A 16,676-nucleotide genomic window follows, 5' to 3' on the forward strand; every position below is an offset into this window, starting at 1 on the left:
CCGCCGCGCCACGTGCGAACTGCTTGCGGTCAGCCTGCTGCTGGAGGGCGAACAGCTGCTTAGCACCCACTGCAAGCGGCCGGTGCCCCTCGCCGCCCCCGTCTGTCCCCCCGGCTCCCTGGGATCCCCACACACGGACTACCCAAGACCTGTGGGCCTCACAAGCCATTTCAGAAGCCCAAGCCAGAGTCAGCAAGTCCCTGGGTCACACACACTCACTGTCAACCGGAGGGAGCGGTTCCTGATTCATTCACTAGCATGAGGCCCACGGCCAAGGAGGCGGCTTCTCGCGCCCTCCTCGTACCAAAACCAACTTGAGGTTAAGCGTCAGGCGGACCTACGGACTGGGTTCCGCCCAGTATTCCGGTCGCCCAGGACACCTGCCCACACGCAGGTCCAGGAGGCTGGAGACCGAAGGACCCGTGTTGGGGCGCCTCCAAGTCCTGCGGGCCGAGCCCCCGTGCTGGCCGCTGAGCTCCACAACCCTCCCCCCACCCCCCCCCCACCCCCCCGCCACGCCGGGCTGTCCTGACTCTGGTTTGTCCGAACAGGGTCAGGGATTCGCGGTTGAAGTGAAGCAGCAGGGAGGACAGTGCTTACTGCCCTCACCCAACACGCGTGCACCTCTTTCTGCCAAAGGCTCACCTGCTCTGAGCCACAGCCTGAACCCCGGGAAGCAGGGCCCCCTGGTCCACCCCCCGCTTCCGCCAGGCCTCAGCAGAGCAGGACCAGCCACTGGGGACGTGGGGGGTGGAGGGGCTCGGGGCGCACGCGGCCTGCGGAAGGAGGACTGGTCCTCCAGGAGACAGCGGGAGGGCCTGAGGCCGGGAATGGTGAGCTGGGACCTCCAGGGGCAGGGCCTTGCGCTCCAGGAGGCCGCTGCGTGGAAGGTGGGTGCATGCGCCACCCACGGCAACCCAGGGGGTCACAAGCAACTGGCCCCGGAGGGCACAGCCCCGGGGATCAAAGGAAGCCCCGCCACCCGGGGGTCTGACCTGCTGTCCACACGAGCGGCACAGGGCTGGGCTTGGGATGGAGGCGGTGGCTTTCCCACAAGACACACGTGAGGTGCAGAACCAGGGGAAGGGACGAGGGTGTGTGTGTGTGGGGGAGACCACGAGAGGGGATCACGGGGGGCACGAGGGCGCAGGAGCGGCGAGAGCCGGCCAGCCCTGGGCCCTGTGGAGTCAGATGCTGAAAGAGGCCTCCGGGCTTCTGCTCAGAAGCCTGCGTGAGGACAAGCAGGGCCCGGTCTCGTGTGCCTCGGGGACAGGGAGGCCCACCGGGTGCTAGTGACACCCACGCCCAGGCGCCCACAGCGCCCACCCCAACCCGGGGCCGGCTGGCACACGGGCACAGGGGCCCCAGGTGTCAGCCTGGGTGCGGGAGTCTCACCACACCCCCCTCGGCCGGGGACCGGGGAAGGGCGGATTCATCTCGTGTCTCAGAGGCCCTGCGGGGCTTCAGGGGGAAGGTGCTCGGGCCCCAGCCCCGTCCCCCCACAGCAGGCGGCTCTGAGGCCCTACCCCCCAGTGCAGTCATGGCTGCTCGCGGATGGCCCAGGACCCGGCCGTCCCCCCAGGTCCGTCTGTCCCGTGGTGGGGGCGCAGGTCGGCACCCAGCCCTGGCGGCACCATCCCTGGTCTCCCAGGCCAGCCCCCGGGCCCTGAACACAGGTCCCTGGGACGCAGGGCCAGGGCGGCCACGGAAGCGGGGGCCGGGCTGCCGTGAACAGGAAGAGGAACCCCCAATGACACAAGGTCCGTCGAAGTAAAAGGCTTTTCTGGTCAGGGTTCGTGGGCTCCTCCAGCTTCGGCCGCAGCAGGCCCGCCACACCGACGCAGGGCCTGGGGCGCGCCGCGGACTGACCTCGTCGTAGCGGTACATCAGCTTCAGGCCTCGGCAGGACTTCTGCTTCTCCACGTGGCGCAGGGCACACTCCAGACAGAACACCACGTTCTCGTTCTCCTGCACGACCTGCGGGGACAGCGGGCCTGAGGACCGGGGCAGAACACCCGCCAGGCGGGGGCCTTGCGCCCAGGCCGAGGGGCGGCAGGCGGGCCGGGCTGTGCAGGGCCGCTGGTTTGCGGGGGGCCCTCGCCCCGCCCCCCAGTCCTGGCCTCCAGAGAAGGGACGGCGCTGCCTCCACACGCATCTCCAGACGCACGGGGTTGACGTGCGCTTCCAGAAAGACGCGGGGGCAACACCTGGCTGCCCGAACAAGCTGTAGGGGTGAGGAGCCAACACTGACGGGAGGAAACCCATCACCTTTTAAGGACACTGGCTCTCACAGAAAGACGCAAAACCCAGGAAACTGGAACAAAAATACCAGCAGCAAAAATCATAGTATCTTTTTTCTACCTGCAAGTTCAGGATGGGGATGGCTTGTGCCTTCTCACAACTGGTGAGGCTGGCGGGAAACGCCTGGGGACAGCTGCAGCCCCCCCACCCCCCCCCCCGACCCCGGTCTCCAGGACAGCCAAGAACAAGCCCCGGGAACAGGCCGGTGCCCCGCGCAGGGTCGTGACCGCATCTTCCAGGCTCACGGTCCCCGCAGAGGGTCCCCATCCCGACACAGGCCTGCAGGGGCTTTTGCCAGTGCCGCTCACAGAACAGCTCTAAGATCGGGGACATGCTAGTGACCTGCTTGCCTAGGAACGTGGCTCTCGATTTACCTTTTTAAAACTACCTCGGAAAACACCTGCCGGGCAGAAGTAGCCACAGGCCGTCCTGGACTCAGGAGATTACGTCCTGAGGGGCCACAGGGCTCGAAACACCCTCGGGCTGAAATGCAGGGAACGCACCCACCTCCGCATCACGGCATCACCACGGCTCGGGCTCCACGCCCACAGCTGGGCCTAGTCACCCAGCACAAAGCCTGTGTGGGCAGAGGGCGCCCACCGGCTGCCGCCCTGCCCTGACCGCTGTGCTGAGGGGGACGCGGAGCACGGGGCGGCCGGGAGCTGCAGCCCCCAGGGTGCCCACTGCACAGAGGATCAGGCGGGGACGAAAAATAGACATTTGAGCCCAGGCTCTACTGAGTGTAGAGCAGAGACCTCAAGAGTCCCCATCTGTGTGCACGATGGGACCCCCGTGCCCCGCCCCGCTCACAGGTCCTCCCCCCAGAATGTCAGAAGGGGGCTGCATTTGGAGACGGGGCCTTTGGAGAGGCCACTGAGGTACACGGCAGCCCTGGGGCAGGCCTCGTCCCCTCAGGACGCCGTCCTTACAAGAAGTCACGACAGCGGCACACGTGCCAGTCGAGGACGGAGCCTCTGAGGGCACCGCAGGCCAGCCCCGCCCGGCCCCCAGAGCGGAGAGCCCGCCCCCCGCCGCCCGAGCTCCGCGTATGGACTTGGCCACAGCGTTGGCGGACGAACGCGGGTTCCCCCTCCTGCCGGCCTTCGGGCTTGACTGGCAGCAGCCACGGCAACTGGGGCGCCGGGCAGGGGTGGGGGCGCCGCGCGAGCCCCGAGCCCCGACCCGCGGCCGCACCTGCTGCGGGAGCGCACGTGCCCCGCCGAGGCCCGGCCCCCAGGCTCACCATGGACAGGTAGCACAGGTGCTGGCAGACCTGACACCTCCTCTCCGACGTCTCCAACTGCAGCCACTTTCGAGGCTTTTTCTTGCCATCCGCCATGGCGCCGTTGCTGTCGTGGCTGCCGTAGCGGGCGGACGAGTGGAGGCCGGCCTCGAACAGCTGCCGCCGCTGCCGCAGCTCCGTATCCCTGCGCACGGAGCGGGGCGGGTGTCGGGGCGGGACCAGGACATCGTGCACCTGGGCCTCTGGGAGGCGGCGCTGCAGCCCATCCACCCTGGGGCTCCTCCGACGCCCCGCACCGCACTCAGCCGACCCAGGGCCGGGTGGCAGCAGGGGGGCGGCACTGCAGCGCCCGGGGCCCACCACCCTCCTTCCCTCTGGAGGCCGCCCTCCTGCCTCCTCCCTGCAGGTCAGCACTTCCGACCTGGAGCCTCGGGCCTCCGGAGGGAAAGGGAAGGGGATCCAAGCCCTCGCTCCCCCCAGAGGGGACCCCGTATTACCTGAGCTCATCCAGAAGGGCGGAGATGGTACTGAGAGTGGGGCCATTCTCCTTCTTCGCTTCCGCTTGTGCAATCTGGTAGAGTAACTTCTCCATGGAGAATGGCTTGGCTATATGGCGACGCTTCATTTCCTGGAAGGGGTGGTCGCGGGGCCTTATTAGGGCGGCTGTCTGCCCTCGTTTGGATGGTCGGGGCGGCGGGCTGGCTGAATTCCCAAACCCTGAATTCCACGTGGGTCCAAAGCAACTGAAAACCCTACAACCGTCCTGTGTGCCCGCTGGGAGGTCGGCACCAACAGCAGGAAAGCCCTCTGGAGTGGGCACACGCTTCCTGCCAGGGCACGTTCCCCTTAACTCCTCGTGTGATGCCTTCCTGCTGCCGGGTACAGGTCACAGAACCCAGAACCTGTCAGATACTGACTCTCCCCTTCCCTAGAGAGAACCCTGCTGCCCGGGAGAGCCCTCGAAGGAGGTCCTGAAACTCCACGTTCCCTCCAAGCAGACCGGGGTGTGAGAGCTGCGCTGGCGTGCGCTGGCCCAGCCCTACCTTGGCCGTCTCGAAGCCCATACTTGTCCACTGGGTGGTGGCGAAGTGCACGGTCTCGGAGACGCTGTAGCCGCAGCACACTTTGGACACAAAGGAGCCCGGGAAGCAGACGACAAACTGGCCACTCTGCTGCACGGTCCTGTGCACCTTGATCCCCTCCTTGCACAGCACCTCCGGGGAGATCTAGGGGCACAGGCTGGGCTCAGGAGCACCCCTGGCTGTCGCCCCCTGACCACCGCCCACGGAGCTGCCCCCACCTCTAGGATAGCCCTGCGGCCACCCCAGGACACAGCCCATCCCCAGCAGGCGTGTCAGCACACACACCTGTTCTCCAGGGGGACCTTCAGGGCTTAAGAAGGGGCGTGCGTGCCAGGACCTAAATTTAATGTAAAGGTCTGGTTCTCCTTTAGGAAAGACACGTAATTCCCAAAAGAAGAACAAGGCTCTAAGTTGATCCTGGCGCAAGAGGGTCACAGTCACTGTGACTACACAGCCCGGTCCCCACGTGGCACGGCAGGGTTGGCACGGGGTAAGTTCACCCCAACCAGGAGGCCACAGGGTGGCCTTAGGGCCCAGAACACAGCCCAAGGGACTCCCAGGGACTCAGCAGGCCCAGGACTTCCCGCGAACGCAGTCAGAAGCCTTCACGTTCGCTCCTGTGGTGCTGAGTGCTCCTGGCCAGTGGGCCGGCCAGCCTGGCTCCCCACAGCTGGGTCCCCCAGGATACCCCGTCCTCCACGTACAACACAGCAGGCCCTAAACGGAGGCCAAGGCTCCCTGGACGAGCCTTGAACCCTGTCATCTGAGGAGAGAGCTTCCCCAGTTTGACTTTCAGGACAGAGGACATTTCCCAGTGTCCTCTTTGCCTCTGAAGGGCAGGTGGGCACGGAGAGTGACTTTCTCCAACAGCCCCAAGTCCCCGCTCCGCCCAGACGCTTGCCCCCGGGTCCGCAGCCGCAGCAGCAGGCCCTACCATGACGTTGCTCTCCAGCATCTGCAGCCCTGGGGTACCGTTGGCCTGCAGCAGCGTGTGCACCACGTCTTCGAGCTTGTTCTCCTCCTCAGCAGGAATGCAATACCTGGGACGTTGGGAAACACGGGCAGAGCAGAGCCTTGACAAGGACCCTCTGCCCAGGGAGCTCGTGCTGGGCGCCCCACACCCTCCCCCCAGGGAGACGACCAAGCCCGGGCCTGCGACTGCGTCCCCCTGAGTGGCCCAATGGCAGCGGCAGCGGGAGACTCGTTCCTCTTGTGCAGAGCTGACCTACGTGCGAGCCAAAAACACCTTCACGCCCAAACCAGACGTTTAGAGTGCCCAATGAATCAGATGCGTGCGCGCGCACACGCGCACACACACACACACACACGTGCAAACTCTGCCAGCCTCTGCTAAGGGCTCTAAAGCTGCGGGGACGTGCAGGTCCAGGCAGCTGATCCCCCTGGAGCAGCCTCACAGGACTTGGTGCACCCAGGACACGCAGGCCCCGGTGCACCGAGGGAGCCGTGGCCAGAGCCCAGCACCGTGAGGTGGGACGGGGCCGGGCCAAGGTGGGGACAGCGCGGAGCCTTCTGGCTGCACCGAGGAGCCGGCAGGGATGGTGAGGGGAGGCTGGCGCTGTGGGCAGACCGTAGCAGGAGAGCCTGAGCCCAGCCCGTGTCGCGGGGAGCGCGGAGCTGTCGCCAGCGGCCCATGAAGGCCCACGAGGGCCCACGAGGGCCCACGAGGGCCACACTCCCGGAGCGGCCTGACCAGGCCACAGGCCGACGAGGACACTGACCTCCAGTAAAAATCGAAGCCGCATGACAGCCAGGAGGCTCGCGTCACCGGTCACTGCCCACCACAAAACCAGCTGCAAACTTCCACCTTCCCACAGGCCATCGGCGTGGTCGGCGGCGGGGAGATCAATACTCAGAGGCCAGACCCTGGCCTCAGCTGCCGAGTACAGGGGCGGCCCGGCATCATAGTCACATTTCCTACAAATGCTTATGTCACTTCAACGCCAGTGTATCCTGTCCTGATCTGTGCCCTAAATCCGGGGTTTCTAACCTAAATGACAGGTTTCCAGAAAAACCACATGCCAAGTTGTCTGATCAGATCTCTTACTCATCAGTGGGGTTTCCACGGATGTCTTCCAAAGGCTGACGTTTCCCCACCTCTAACTCAGGGTCAGGCAGTCGGGATGGACCCACGAGCCCGGCAGCTCACCCCCCACCCTGTGGAGCGGGGCTGGTGTGGAACTCCATGGAACCCCGTGGAACCCCAGGCCGTGCCAGGTGTTGCCACAGAAGCTTGTCCGCTGGGAACAGCAGGCCTGGCACGGCCCCAGGCCACCTGCTCGGCCTTCCTGGCCCCCCTTCCTAGGTGGGGCAGCCCCCACGGGGGTCCCTCAGCCCTGCACCAGGCCTCTGCACTGAGCCTACATATGGGAACCTGGCCCGAGGGCAGGGAAGTCGTGATGCCCAGGCTGCTGCAGACACGGCCCCTCAATAGACAACATGAGTCGTAAGACTGCTGTCCTTTAATAAGGGCTGCTCGCCCTGTCAGGACAGCAAATGCAGTTATGGGGGACGGATGAGGTGTTCCTGGCCCATCAGATGACAGGGCAGCCTGCTATCTGCTGTCATGTCCTATCTGCCACCAGGAAGGAAGGGCTGGGGGGAGCCAGCTGCAGCCCGGGATGCACAAGGGCTGCCAGGTGAGGGTCCCAGGTGGGCACCCGGGCAGTGGCAGGAGAAACCTGGGTCTCTCCACAGCAGGGCCCCCCTCCCAGTGGCACCCAGTCTGCAGCATGGCAGGTCAGAGGACTGACTACATGGGATGCTGAAAATAACCCCACACGAGGCCCGAGAGGGACTGTTTACACTGCAGGGGGTGGGGTGCGATGGGGACGCAGTGAGCACCACGGGCCACCTCTCTGCAACACCCTAAGGGTTCTCACCCCAACATGGTATAAAGTCCTAAGACACCACCACCAAGTGATGCCCTAGAGGAAAAACCAAGGGTAAGCAGGCAGCTGGCAGAAGGAACAGAAACAGCGAGAAGCATCTGAGAAGATGCTCAACCCGGCTCACCGACCTGACGCTGCAAGCCTCCTACACCTCGCCACCTCCAGCGCTTCCCACAGAGCTAAGAAATCCTGGGAGCCCCGGGCCAAGCCATGTGGGCAAGGCCTGAGGGCGGTCCGCTGCCGAGGGAGGGGCGGCCTCAGGAACTCTCCAGAATCTTCGCCCACCTGTCCGCCCCCAGGCGCCCCGCGGCCAGTGTACTCACCAAATGCAGTCAGCACCAGTGTGTAAGTAGTCAATATAGGGAAGGTGGTTTTGGTCTCGAGACCAGCATGAGGTAGAAAAGACCATGCCAATGTTTAGCCAGGGAATTGTCACTCCTGCAGGGGGAGAGAAAGGCATTAGGAGGACGGCACCAGGGTGTCTGGGTGGGGGCGACGGGAAATCACTGCCTGCTTCCCACACAGGGAGGACAGACGGACACAGGACTCGAGATCAGGGGACACCGGTGAGAAGAGAGTACTGGCTCCCCCCTGCCTGCTTTGCAGATAGGAAGCCAAAGTTCCAAAAGAGTGCTGAACACCTCTCAGGGGCGCCTGGGGGGCTGAAGCGTCTGCCTTCAGCTCAGGTCCTGATCCCGGGGTCCTGGGATCGAGCCCCATGTTGGGCTCCTGCTCAGCAGAGAGCCTGCTGGAGATCCTCTCCCTCTGTTCCTCCCCCAAGCATAAATAAATAAATAAGATCTTAAAAAAAAAAAAAAAAAAAAAAGACGACCTCTTAATCTGTGAGTTAAGTTGGGAAGCAAGATGGCCCCAGGAGCAGGACCACGATGATCACTATCAGCCACCAGCCCACACCGTAGCCGCTGAACCTCAGGACAAAGAATGGACCCGCCAACCTGGACCCCGGCGTGCGCTGGCCGAGGAAGCACAAAACCCTGCCGCGTGCGGGAGCCTTGGGGACTCAGCCGCCCCCGTCGTGTGCAGGGCCCAGACCACCTTTCCCAGGGGACCAGCCCTCGGGGACCACGATGCCCAGAACACCTGCTATCCCTACCATTCTCCACAATCAAATGCCCTACGGCGTCGGGACATTAGATTTGAAAACCAATTCAAGATGAGAAGCTGGCACTGAGCATCTCCCAGCACCTAGACTCTACCGTCTGGTTCGCCTTTCCACAAGTTCACAGATGTCAACCGACCCAGTTCTCGTTTTTTCTAAAGACCAGTGTTTCCGATACACATGCTCTACACCATTCCCTGTCCCTTCTGGTCACGTGGGCTGGTGCCTGCTGGGCCAGCTGCCCAAGGCACAGCCTCAGGACCCCAGAGACCGCAGCCACATCGGGGCACTGGGGCTCCATCAGGTGAGCATCCACCTCTCAGTTTCAGCTCGGGTCATGATCTCGGGGTCGTGGGATCGAACCCCATGTTGGACTCTGCACTCAGCAGCGAGTCTGCTTGGGTTCTCTCCCTCCCCCTCTTGACTCTGCTCTTCTTTCTCTTAAAAACAAGAACAAACGGGCATTCCGGATGGCTCGGCGGTTTAGCGCCACCTTCAGCCCAGGGCGTGATCCTGGGGACCCGGGATCGAGTCTCACATCAGGCTCCCTGCATGGAGCTTGCTTCTCCCTCTGCCTCTGTCTGTGCCTCTTTCTCTGTGTGTCCGTGTTTCTCATGAATAAATGAATAAAAATCTTTAAAAAAAAAAAAAAAAAACAAGAACAAGACGGCGGCCAGAGCAGGCTTACCAGGTACAGCACCGAGGTGACGCAGGATGGATCCTGTGTTATTGGGGAGGACGGTGAGGTTCCATCCATGCCTGCAGAGGAAAGCAGACGGGCATCAGACTGGGAGGAAGGGCCCCATCTGGTCCCCAGAACGCAGACAAGAGCATCCCACGTTACCTTGAAAACGGTTCTGACTTCCCCACAGGGAACCCGCTGCCGTGCGTATTCGTGTCGACCTTGCCGCAGTGCACGGCCACGTGGCAGTCCTTCTCTTCCACTAACCTCCAGTACTCTTGCTGTGGGGAGAGGAGACGCCCGGTCAGCAGCCACACCGCACACACGCCACGGGGATGCCCACATGCCATGGAGGGGCCCACCACACGACAGCCGCCGAGAGCCCCCAGCAGAGCGCAGGGCAGGACGGCAAGGATCGGTCCCCTCGGGGGTCCGTCCCCAGAACCGAGGAGGGGCTCGAGCAGATTTCTGTACGCCGTGTTCACAGCAGCCCTGCTCACGAAAGCCACACATGGGAGCAGCCAGGGTGCTCGGGTGAACAAGATCCATACGACAGGGGGCCCAGCCTTCCAATGGAACAATGTTCTTCACTCGTGCTTTGCCCACGGACAAACCCTGAAGGCCTCACGCTCTGGGAAATAAGCCAATCACACAACAGGACAAGTGCCACATGGTTGCGCATATGTCGGCAGAGTCAGAGGGAACAAACGCTGGCAGTGGGGGGTTAGTGTTCAACGGGCACAGGGAACAAGCTATGTGTCCTTCGTGCCACACACGGGAGCAAGCCCGGTGGTCGCGGACGACCCCACGGCACACTCCCTCCACCTCTTCACCCCACGGAGTCCCAGCCCTTTCTGCTGACGTCTCCCACAAAAGCCACGAGCACTCTGGAAGCCACGGTGACAGCCACGTGTCCCAGATTCGGGGCGCAGCGGACAATGTGGCTGATGGGACATGGCTGGGGTGGGGACAGCGCAAAGCTGGGGCAGGGAAGGGGTCAGGCCATGGTGTGGTATTCAAAGGGGGCGCCCAGGGTAGGGAGCTGGGGAAGCCTGTGCAGATCAGGGACCTAAAGCCTAAGGGAAGCAGGACACTGGAGGCCAAAATGAGACAAGGTGTCCCCCTAACTGGGAAGCCTGAGCAGCGGGGTAGCCGCTCCTGCCCTGGGCCTGGAATGGGTGTGGCCCGAGGTGTGGCTCACATGGCCGCGGGGAGGACCGGGCGTCCTGGTTTGACCTGGCCTGTCCAGGACTGTGCGCACGGCCCACCCCAGGAAGCAGCGCCCTCGTGGTCAGCACGGGCGAATCCAGGAGAGGTGGCACACACTCCACGACCCGAGGCACGGTGGGAATCCTGTCTGCCGGTGGCTGCCCAGGCCCGGCCACAGGAGCTCGGCTTCCCTCCCTGGCAGCTGGAAGCGCACCCGGGCCCAGCGGGGCACCGGCCGGGGTAGGCAAGCAACAGATCGGGTCCCTGTCCTGCAGCGGCCCTCCCAGAAACCCCCTCGTTGGTCTGGGCACAGAAGTGCTCCCTGTCCTTCCAACCTCACACGAACTCCGAGAACACAGTTGGCAGAAACACAAAAATGGCAATCTGCCAACCCCATTAAAAAATAGAGGAGAAAATGCACAACTGTGGTTTCCAGGGATTCCAAACATTCTCTTGCATAACACACGGACAGGGTGAGGAGTGGCCACTGGCAGGGGACGTGCCGGGAGCTCACTCCCAACTCTGCAGCTTGGGGACCCCGGCTGGGCCCCCAGGGGAGGCCGGGGAGGCGCGCCCTCCCTAGTATGTGCCCTCCGCCTCCGAACGAGTTCAGGTTTGGGCATAGCTGGTCCGCTGGGTGTCAGCCACCAACGACGACCCTGACCCCTCGGACCCAGCGCAGTGCCCTTCCCGCCCGGGCGCGTGGTCCCGACACACTCACCTCGATTTCAGCTGGGGCAGGCTCCTTGCTAAAGCACATGTTCATGATATTTCTTGCTGTTCGATAAAAAGTCGTTAAAGAAACAGACCTTCCCTGAAAAAAAACAAAGACAAGAGAGTAAAGCGAAAGAAACCAAGCTGCGCCCCAACCCCAAACGAGGCCGCACCCTGTCTCTGCGCTTCCCCAGGACCGTGGGCTGCTCTGCGTCCCGAGCTGACGTGAGCACAGAAGGCAGGAAAACGCTCTGGGGAGGCTCCTCGGTGCCGACCCAAGGACCCGCCGCCCTTGCAGCACCAGCACAGACAGGCCCGATCCAGCAGAAACGGGGCGCACCCGGCTTTACAGGGAAGCGGGCAGAGACCCTTGGTTTACCCCATGTGCGCAGCAGGAGGGACGGAGGCAGGGGACAAAGCAATAGCATCCACACGGGTGGGGGCCCGGGCAGAGCCGGGGGTGTGCAGGTCAGAGCGTGGGCCCTCCACACCCCAAGTCCCCAGCCACCGGAAAGCCAGCCGGATGCGCAGCCTCCTCTGGTGGAGGGGAACCCACGCACTGGCCCGTCACCCCTGCACACCTGGAGGGACAGCACCCAGCACCCCGCCCTCCGCCCAGGGTATCCGCGACGACGTGCTCACACGATCCAACAGCTACCTTCTACTCTGGGAATCCCAGCTTTGGTCCCCGTTTTCACCTACCACTGAGGGGAGCTTTCATTTCACAGAGGCAAGCCCCATGACATGGGCTTTGCTTGGCCAAGCGCATCTGCCCCTTGATGGCAGAGATGCCCACTGAGCACCTACTGTATACCAGGCCCGGTTCTAGGGGCTGGACATGGAGCACTGCTCAAACGGACAGTGTCTCTGGCCTGTGCCATGCGGCCCGGAGGCAGTGAGGGCCGTGAGCCAGAAGCAGAGTGACAGGAGCGGCAGCAGAGGGTGGCTTTCACCGGAGGCAGTCAGGGAACGTTCTCCTCGTGAGGTGACCCTGGAGCACCCCCATAAAAAGTAACGGGCTTAGGCCAGGTGGCGTGTCCTCCTTGCATTTGGAAGGGCAGTCAAAGCAATCGGCACAGAATTTCTGGCATCTGCTTTTGCTTCTCAGCACTGAAAGTGACCGCTTGGGGTTCTAACTAAGTGAAAGTGCTTCCACACATGGCCAAACTTCTCGACACATTGTTCGTTACACGGTAAGAACCTAACCACCAGAAGGGGCATGACTGACCTCGCATCAACTAAAAGCAGAGCGCCTGGAATTCAGGAAGACACCGGGCACACGAGGGCCAATGCCCCCAGGGCCTGAAGCACCTCCAGAGCCACAAGCTCCCCTCCCAGGCCCTTGGCGTGCACACGCTACTGCTGACCTCACCACAGCCAGGCTGCCTCCAGGGCCGAGCACCACCAGATTGTGATGAACCCGAATATGATCAATTACAGGACACGTTTCCACAAAAACTCTACTCAGATTTGCCTCATTCTTGTAGAATTGTCCTTAAATAAAAAGTAACAGGGATGCCTGGGTGGCTCAGTGGTTGAGCATCTGCCTTCAGCTCAGGGCATGATCCCCAGGTCCTGGGATCGAGTCCTACATCAGGCTCCTTGTGGGGAGCCTGCTTCTCCCTCCGCCTGTGTCACTGTCCCTGTGTGTGTGTGTGTGTGTGTGTGTGTGTCTCATAAATAAACAAAATCTTAAAAATAAAGTTACAGAAGTGAAAATTATATTTCTTGAGTTGGCAGCTATTCAGTCACTGGACTTATCAAAGGCCTTCAATTGAAAAGAGCTTCTCGTGCAAGCATCCAGGAAACACTCAACACATGCTCCTGAATTTACTCTTTGCACCTTCTTTTTCCTTATCATAAAATACTGAGGTATAAAAAGGTGCTGGCAGCCACTGCCCACCCCCAGGGTCCCTGAGGGGGCAGTGCCAGGCCAATGACAACAGGGGACAGAGCACAGGAGATGGAGCCCTGCAGGGGAAGACCCTTTGTCTAAGCAAGCGGGCTTAGATCCTTCTAGAAAGGAGCACAGGAAATAGAGCTGAGAAAAAAATAAGTGTGGCCAAGGGCAGCCGGAGCTGTGACTTCCCGTGTGCTCAGAAAGAGAGGACCGGGACCCAGAGGCAAGTCCAACTTCCCAGGCTTCTGTGTGGGAACGAGGCCCAGGTCAACTCCTCCAGGCAGGGACAGGGCCAGCGCTGGCCTGGAGATGGTGACAGGGATGCAGGCAGTGTGTGTGTGTGTGTGTGTGTGTGTGTGTGTGTGTGTGTGTGTGTTGGGGGGGGAGAGGCTAACCCACGGCAGGCTGTGTACTGCCCCATGCGCTGCTGCCAGGCTCCAGGTGGATGCGGCTCGCTGGGTGCAGGTCCTCCAAGGACACCCCCTCCCGGTAATCCCACTCCAGGGTCACTGGGGTGATTTCTGCAGACACCTCTAGCGAGGGTCACAGCAGGGCTCTGCTCACCATGCTGGGTGTCCTGCTCCCCCTGGGGGGTGGGCTGCCCCGAGGCAGGAGCTTCTGAGGACCAGGAACACTGCACTGTGCCGTGGCAGTGCCAGGGAAGACCATGGCCACGTTCCTGTGTCCCGCCTCCCCGCAGCCACACACTGGGGACACCCGCACCCGTCACCGTGTCAGAAAGGACCGGGCACAGCCAGGCGCTGGCAAGCTGCTCAAACCCGGGCAAGGAGGCCAAGGAGGCAAGTGTTCCAAGCCCAGAGGATCTGGCTGCACTGGGCAGCTCCCTCTACCGGGATGGGCTGGGGTGCTCGGGAGGGCCAGGCTCAGCCCAGGGGTACCTGCACCCAAGCCAGTGCGTGCCTGCACGTGGGCACACACGCACCCAGGCACACACAGTTCATCTCGCGCAAAGGAAGCCTGAGGCCTAGAGCCGGCCAGCGGCTCAGTGCGGTCACTGCTGGAAGGGGGCAGAGCTGCTGGACTGCCGCCACCAGGGGCCCCTGGCCTCCCGCCTACCCTACAGCGACCCAGGAGACGGCTGCTCCCTGTTCAGGGCCACAGACCTGGTGCTTCCAGCCAGGGAGCTCCACCCAGCGGCCAGCCCCCACCCCCCCCCCCCCCGCGCCCCCGCCCCACCTAGCAACCCCCCCACCCCACCCCACCCTGCCCAGGGGCCAGCCTCCCCCCTGCCCCTATGGGGAACCCACCTTGTATATGCACTTGTGGAAGTCACTGAGGACGCCTTTGTCCTCCTCCTCCTCTCGCGCCACTTCCTTTTCCTGAGCAAAGAGTCGCCGCCGGCCCGTCTTGAGCTGGGCCGGGCCCACCTCTTTGAGCTTGGTGCGGAAGCCGTTCCTGTGGGCCACGCCGTTGATGAGGCCATTCTTGGGCTCGAAGCGGGGCAGGGGGTGGAACTTGTTGTAGTCGTGCTCCGTGTGGCCCTCCAGGGGCCCCTTCCGCTTCTCCAGGATCTCCTTCTCCATCAGCACCTCCTTCTCCAGCCGGCGGTGCTCCTCGGGAGACAGGGAGTCGTAGGAGAGCAGGTACTGGCAGTAGGCTTCCTGGAGCTTGGCCAGCCGGTCCTGGGCGGTTTTGGGGATGCGCAGCATGTCTGCTAGTTTGTTCCATTTTTTGAGGTCAGTCACTTGCTGCATGCCGCCCATCTCGTTAATCAGCCGGAAAAAGCAGGCCAGGTCGAGCTCGCAGCCTCCTGGGACGGTGAGGGGACAAAGCACAGGGACAGTCAGCCAAATGGACCACCAATGAGACCTCCCTCGTCTGACTGGCAAGTCCAGGGATGCCCACTGTGTGCCAGGTGGCTTCGGGCCCTTGAGGAGCTCAGCCTGCAGAGATGGGATGGGGACAGGCCAGGGCGCTAGGGAGGCAAAAGCCGGCAGTGGGACCGCAGAGCCACAGGGCCTGCCACCTAGGGTGGGACTCTCAGAGAAAGCGTCCCCAGGGAGTGGAGGTGTGAGTAGAGGCCACAACGGAAGAGGGGGAGGCCTTGCAGATCTGTGAGGATGGGCATCCCAGGGACCCCCCCAGCCCCAAAAGGGGCAGCACAGACATGCGGTGCACCCCCACACACACCCCAGGAGGTGGGGGGAGCCAGGGGAGAGGCAGGGGCTCACCCCTGGAGATGGAGGCAGGGCCTGAGTGGTGCTGCCCCTGCGAAAGCTGTGACATCAGAAACCAGATGTGTGCAGTATGTGACGTCTGTCCCCATCCTCCCCTACACACACACACACACACAACTGGTTTTCAATCCCAGTGGATTTCCAGGGCAAGAGGCAGTACTGGAGAGCACAAGCAGTCTGTCCCTCACCTGCCATTGCCCGCGCACGCCGATGGGCCACTTACCTCAGAAGCTAGTGTTCCCCACACCCCTCGGTCAAATCAGAAAACTGTACTAACGCCCCTCCAAATCACACACATCCAAACGCTCACAGAGTGACTCTACGTGGGCCTGGAGAGCAACCTCCCTCTAGACAAGAAAAGGAGGAGCAAAATCTTGCAGAATAGCCGTCCACTGGCTACCAGGCCAACATGCGAGGGGGGTTAGGTCTTGCAGGGGGTGGGGACAGATGTATTCCCAAAGTGCGGGCAGCCGAGCCCTGGCGGCCTCTGATGGCCGCCTGATAACAGCGTCACAGCGCAGGGCGGGCTAGACACCGCGGGCAGGACCCCGGGGGAGGTCTCAGGAGACCAGGGACGCAGGTGCGGCAGCTTGATGGCCTTAGCTCTGCTCGGTGAAACACACTGGAGAGGAAGTTCACCTGCCCTGGGCCGGGAAAGGCCAAAGGTCGAGATCCCCTCACTCCCTCCAGGCCTCCAGCTCAAAAACCCAGATATCCAAGGCGGATGGCCCACTGCCGCACTCGCAGAGGTGGACAGGGAGGCGAGTCGCCCCCGCCGGCCACGGCAGCTCCCGTCACAGGTGGATCAGTTAAGAGGCGATCCAGAGTTTTGTCTTTTTTCTTTGTAGCACCTGGATTGTGTAAGATGTACACTGCCTGAAAGTGCATCATGTTGTGGGCTCCTGCCCTGCACCCACTGGCCCATTCGCAGGGCTGCCAGGCTGCCAAGTGACAAAGTGCCTCCTGCACCCCCTGCTCCCCAAGGGTCTGGGAGCAGACGCAGAGGCAGCCTCCGTCCTGGCAGATTCTGGAAAGCTGCTTCAGAGCGGTTAAGCCCCTTGTTCTGAGGAGCCCAAGCTCAGGCCCGTGGCCCGAGGCCTCTTCAGTCACAGGCTGGTCCAGCAAACCCCTCCCACTTCTACAGGTGATGACAAACAAGGCCTCACACTTCCGGCAGCAGGAGGAGTGTGAACACACACAGCACAGGGACACGTCCACGCAGCCTCCGGTGTTGCGTGAGAGGGTGCAGGTTGAAGACAACCTACTCTGAAGAACAGTTACTGGCTCTCGCTGTGACGTCACCTGATTACCTCACCTG

General features: G+C 62.5%; 1 protein-coding gene across 3 annotated transcripts in view; it reads right to left on the reverse strand.

Annotated features, from left to right (window-relative positions):
* Positions 1 to 16,676, reverse strand: part of JARID2 (jumonji and AT-rich interaction domain containing 2) — a 260,932-nt gene that overhangs the window by 2,900 nt on the left and 241,356 nt on the right. For all 3 annotated transcript variants that reach the window (XM_077885784.1, XM_077885786.1, XM_077885785.1), the window contains 10 exons: positions 14,429 to 14,931; positions 11,268 to 11,360; positions 9,500 to 9,618; positions 9,344 to 9,414; positions 7,859 to 7,973; positions 5,561 to 5,666; positions 4,588 to 4,770; positions 4,042 to 4,172; positions 3,545 to 3,728; positions 1,870 to 1,977 (listed from right to left, as the gene is read on the reverse strand). In XM_077885784.1, the coding sequence (XP_077741910.1) occupies positions 1,870 to 1,977; positions 3,545 to 3,728; positions 4,042 to 4,172; positions 4,588 to 4,770; positions 5,561 to 5,666; positions 7,859 to 7,973; positions 9,344 to 9,414; positions 9,500 to 9,618; positions 11,268 to 11,360; positions 14,429 to 14,931 (1,613 nt within the window). The remainder of the gene's footprint in view (positions 1 to 1,869; positions 1,978 to 3,544; positions 3,729 to 4,041; positions 4,173 to 4,587; positions 4,771 to 5,560; positions 5,667 to 7,858; positions 7,974 to 9,343; positions 9,415 to 9,499; positions 9,619 to 11,267; positions 11,361 to 14,428; positions 14,932 to 16,676) is intronic.

The sequence above is a fragment of the Canis aureus genome, chromosome 37, assembly GCF_053574225.1.
Source record: "Canis aureus isolate CA01 chromosome 37, VMU_Caureus_v.1.0, whole genome shotgun sequence".
Taxonomy (NCBI): Eukaryota; Metazoa; Chordata; class Mammalia; order Carnivora; family Canidae; genus Canis; species Canis aureus.